At 35.6% G+C, this 5,604-nt stretch overlaps 1 protein-coding gene across 1 annotated transcript; it reads left to right on the top strand.

The window, feature by feature from the left end:
- The first annotated feature begins 214 nt into the window (after positions 1-214).
- LOC139166328 (vitelline membrane outer layer protein 1-like) lies at positions 215-5,367 on the top strand. The gene is made up of 3 exons (XM_070749722.1): positions 215-394; positions 640-734; positions 5,067-5,367. Exons 1-3 carry the CDS (start codon positions 224-226, stop codon positions 5,365-5,367), a joined length of 567 nt encoding a protein of 188 aa, XP_070605823.1. The 5' UTR covers positions 215-223.
- Positions 5,368-5,604: the final 237 nt, after the last annotated feature.

Here is a 5,604-nt window from a genome sequence, read left to right as displayed (position 1 = left end):
CTTCTCTTGGAAGATGGAAGCAGTGGCAAAACACTTCTGAAATGTGCCCAGAAATTTTCAGGACATAGTCCAAGAAAACTTATTCAAGTGTACAGAATAAATAAACCGAAGAGCGTGATTTCATAAGAGTGGTACCACAGATACTTGATCAAAGATTCCTGATTTCTAGACCAAAATTTCTGAAGACATTTATCTTTTAAAAGGCAGGCTGGTTTACTCTTCCATGGACCTCTCTGTCAACACCGCTCTTCTTCTGACCATCTTCTGCTGCCTTAGAACTACCGAAAGTCGAGAGTTCAAAAGTATGATCTTTGTAGACAATGGGGCTGCCTGGGGTTCCTGGGACGAAGTTGAGTATTGTAACAGAGGCTTTGCAAATGGCTTCTCCCTGAAGGTAAGAACTTATATTTCAGGGGCACTTCTACTTCTTTCTCTATCTTTCAAATTAACTCTTCATTTTTTCACTTTGTATTTTAAGAACCGCCATAAGATATGTGTTAATGCTTAACATTTTTTTAAAAATTCTGTAATCAAAGAGAGGCACTGATTTTTGCATATTGATGGGTCAATGTTGAAAATTCTCAGCATTGAAGAGCAGAAGGACTGATCTTGAACTTTATCAGAGTCTTATTTTCTTAGGTAGAAGATCACCAAGGAAGTGGTGATGACACAGCTCTGAATGGAATCCGTTTGCACTGTACCGATGGCGTCAACATTCAGTCTGCAGTTGGGCCGTGAGTAACTGACTTACTTGTACTATTTTATTTTCTTATCATCAGGAACCGGGGAGCATATCTTTCTCCTTTTTCTTGTATACATTCCTTATAGAACCCAATCATACCCTACGGAATTTTATGGTTCAAACGTAAACCAACCTCCTTCTCTTTCTCTTTTCTCTCTTTTTTTATCTTTTTAATGTTTTTTCTTCCCTTCTCTTTCCTCCTTTTTATTTTTTTTAATTTAATTTTTCTTTTTTTATTAACCTATTAAAAGGAACTATTATTAATTGGGTTCATGGCGATTTTCGTGAAACATTATTTGGATATTCCCCCAGGAAATTGTTACAATTTTTTCTTAGTAAGGGTTTGATTTAAATTAAAAACTGCTGGGTGTAATTAGAAATTTTTGCTCTTTTTTCTTGTTTTTGTTTCTTTTAAAAGGCATTTATTATAAAAGAAGGTTAAAAAACATACATGGAAATTGATATTAAGAATATGTAGAGAAAATTGAAGCACTTTTGCCTATTCATTTGATTAATTAAGATTACGGATAGCCTAAAAAGTTTATTAGCTAACAATTTTTAAAATATCATATAAGAAATTTGAGTAATTATTTTTGTCCAGATGTCAAATGTAAGGAGGTATCATTGGATGGATTTTGTTTCCCGAAATTTTAAAAGTGATTTATTATAATGCAATTCAATATTGATGGTATTTTACTTTGTATATGTGATTGGAGTGAAAAATAAAAAAAATCCTTTGCCAGAAAAGAAAAAGGAATCGGGGAATAGATGACTGATCCTTATTTACTGCTACTGATTTTAGAAGAGGATGCACTGGAATGGGTAGAGCTGACTTTCTGGCACTGTTGTGCAATGGTCTCTCTGAATTAGCAGCTGAGATATGGTTGGGGATTTGTTTATTCCTGAGAAATCCCCAAAAAGCTACTAATATTTTGTAATCGATCTCTTACACATGCTCTTTCCTGACCTTCATTCTTGCCCCCAAACAGCCCTTTATTGACAGTAATCTCTCACATACTTCCCTCATATGCAATCCATGGTTCTATCTGCTGTTGTTATAACTCTGTTTGTAGGGAGACATGTACTTCATTCTTGCTGTTTATGAAAGTCAGAAGTGTGGCTGCTATTAATGTCCTGTACTTGAATTCTGGGTATAGCTCTGTAAACCTCAATCCCAGTCAATTCAGTCACATGTATTTTTGTTACTGCGTTAAAGATTTATGGTAATGTCTATAATTTAAAATATCTTTGATTTCTTTATCAGATTGTATAATCAGATTGATTGCAAATGAAGGTCTCAGCAATCAATATGCCTCAAATTAGGATTGGGACAGCATTGGGTTTATGAGAGGTTGTTCCCATTTTTATTTATTTAAAAATAGTCTCTCTCCAAAGAAAACCATGGGGAAGACCCACATGGCAGCCAGAAGGGATATTCTATGTTTTTGTAAACTGAGATGAGAGTCCAGATTTCCAGTAAGAAAATGAGGTACTGAATTCCCACAGGGGCCTCTATTAAGGTTTGTTGCAAAATTCAAAACCAGAAGTGCAGACTGATGACTGATTCAGCTAGATTTAATAACTTCTTTATAAAAATAATGACAGATGAATTTAAAATATCATTAGCAGATTATTTCTTCAAGTAAACATAAGCAGGATTTAGTTTCACTTCAGCAGAGAGTACTGAGAGGAGAGTGCACATTGGAGAGTAGACTGAACCATGCTCAGCTTTAAGATTAAGTTCCAGTCTCAATTCTGTGCACAGACTCAAAAGTGGTTAGCTCCCATTGGCTGACTTAGTTGCTATGCCTATTCATTGGCTAACCTTGTTGACATGGCTCTGCAAGTCAGGAATATTCTACCTGCCTCACCTGCTGAATAATGACTCACCTCTTCATTAGTGGGTAATAGAAATAAAAGATCTTTTCAGGGGAAATGGTGCTTACGATACTGCAATTTCCAGAATAAGGAATTTGTGCTCTAATGGTTTCTGAGTGTGATGTGGTTTGGGAGTAGACTTGGAAATGTGGTCAAGGGAAGATTTAGGATTATAAAAATGTATTCTTTATCCACCCCTCCACCCCCGGGCCAGGAGATTATGGCAGAAGCCACAACATTCTCTTCCCTTCCTCCCCACCTAAAACAGGCCAATGAGTTAGGTGGAAAGTCAATTATAGATCCATAGATTTAGATATTCAGGCATAGAGTTCAACTGATTTTAGCCATTATGCTTGAGTCTTATGACCTGATGACAAGGGCAGGGCCACCATCAGGAATTTTGGGCCCCCATACAGCCTAAGTGTCTGCCCCCCCATTTTAAAACTACTTTATTTTGCAGCATACCAATTATGTATTAAATTTACCTTTCACAAAAGAAAATTAAACCCTGCCACTACAACAAGGTGCACTTGTTTGACAGATTAATAATATGAGTCATTTTGTTAAATCTTTTGGTGAAGTATGTTTATTACTATAGTGCAAATATGACATCATAAAGGAAAGCACAGTAAACTGTAAACATATACACAACATATAACAAATAGAACATTATAAAGTGCAGCTGCTAGGGCCACCAGTTCTGTCATATATTCAGCTTTAGTAAAGCCGCGCTGATTCCACATGTCTCTTCGATGGCCTCTCAGTTTTTGACCAATGTGTTAATAATGCAGAAATATATATTCAAGTCACATCAACATATTACATACATATAAATAAATAACCAGAACAGTGCAAATACACCAAATTAACAAAATATTATTAATTTTGCCATCAACAATATTAAAAGCAGCAATAAGATGGCACAAAGGATAAAGACAAAATACTCCTGCACCACACTAGAAAAATATTTGTTTTCACAATAATACCAATAAATAACAGGTAACCAGAAGATAAATTATACGCAATAATGTTTAAAACTATACGTAAACTCCACCATAGGTGTAAAAAAGTCAACCCTTTACAGATAATTAGCGCCTATTAAAAAATACCCCTAAAAAAAATTGAAAACATTTTGCAGTAGCATAATCAAAGGGGAAAAATACAAAACAAATAGGATCACCAAATATTGCCCAATTAATCCAATTACAAACCTAATTACTAATTCCTTTATATAAAAAATTAAAAATAAGAAAGTTTAAAAAATAGAATTAAATCTATAAAAAAATAAGAACACAAAGAGATATAAACAGAAAATAGAAAATTACACTAAGTAGATAAAGTAACTACGAATGTAAAGACACAACAGGATAAAAAGGAAAAAACAGGAAAAAGAAAAGCACAGTACAGGAAAAAAGAAGAGAAAGAGGAGGGAAGAGCAAAAAAACCTTCTCTCGACTTCTCATTAACCTCTCCACCTATCTCCTTATAGCATTTTCCAAAGTTTGCAAAATTTTAAAATTGCTTTATAAAAAAGAACATACCCTCATGTATTATCAAATCCGTATTATGAAGCAAATGTGAAAAAACCCAAGATTTTTTCTCATATATGTACCTACTATTAAGCTCCATAACTTAATATATTTAAGCTTTTAAATGTGTAATGTATAATGTCTCTTAACAAATAGCATGACCGTGGCTCTAAGAACAACACCTTTTCTTTCTCTTTTCTTCTTTCTTCTTCTTTTCCTAGGATGTTATCATATCTATTAAACATACTGTGAGATGTTACCGTGTATGCATTTAACATAATGTAGAATGTAAAATGTAAAATAACAAACTCCCACTTCAGATCTTCTCTGCACAAGTCTCAAGATATGATGTAGTTGTTTGTTTTTTGAAAAGCCCTTAGATAGTAGCTCTACACAGCTTCTCCTTTGCATATTCAAATCTTCTCACTTCCTACAATGCTTGCTTCTCGAATCCAGGATGGTGTTTGCTTCTCGAATCAAAAATGGCGAGACGGCTCCAAAAAACATGTCAACTCCAAAGCAACACATCTTTTACTCACACTTAGAAGGGAACAATTTCAAAAAAACCCTAACACCATAATCAAAATGTACACCAAATTAGCTCTGATCCAAACTTCATCTTTAACAGCTATGAAGCTCTTCAGGCAGAAGAGAGAAAATTAGGTATTTTTGCTGATCTGTGATCTTGCCTGGTCCCGATTGTAACAATTTTGCAAATGAATCCAATTAGCTTCCTTAGCACTCCAACTCACCAGCACACCGCAGATGTTACCGGTCTTCTTCAATCGCCCCCTCCCATTTTTCAATTTGGCCTGGCCCCTGATGCCACTACCAGTAATACTGGCCTATCGGTGGCCCTGGACGAGGGCATAATCTACACTCCAAAGATATGCATATCCATCTTTTTTTTTGGACAGGTGGGGAAAATGGACAGAGTACAAGTATTGTAAGCCAAACCACTACCTGGATTCCTTTACTATGAGAGTGGAACCCGCTCAAGGAAGTGGTGATGATACCGCAGCCAACAACATCAAGTTCACTTGCAGTGATGGTGAGGTTCTGAAGGGCAAGGGCCGGAATTGGGGGTATTATGACGAGTGGTCTAGTCGCTGCCAGTCACCGTCAAAGGGTATATGTGGGATACGAACAAAGGTGGAGGAAGAACAGGGTTCTGGTGATGACACAGCACTCAATGATGTGCAGTTTTACTGCTGTTAATAGCTGATACATATTTTGTCACTATGAAATGCATTTTTGGTATACAATTCAAAAATTGTTAATTATAGTCCAATATTAACTTGAGAAGAGAGGATATGTTTGTGTAAAATGTGATAGTACAAGGTAACACTGCCCCCACATGTGTGTCTTGAAATGGGTTCAGATTGGAGAGAAAACAAATATGGTGGCAGAAACCTCAAGCTTTGCAAAGATTGATGATCTCTTCTCTATTATTTT

This window comes from Erythrolamprus reginae, chromosome 4 (genome assembly GCF_031021105.1).
Source record: "Erythrolamprus reginae isolate rEryReg1 chromosome 4, rEryReg1.hap1, whole genome shotgun sequence".
Taxonomy (NCBI): domain Eukaryota; kingdom Metazoa; phylum Chordata; class Lepidosauria; order Squamata; family Dipsadidae; genus Erythrolamprus; species Erythrolamprus reginae.
This window is presented reverse-complemented; position numbering and strand designations above follow the sequence as displayed.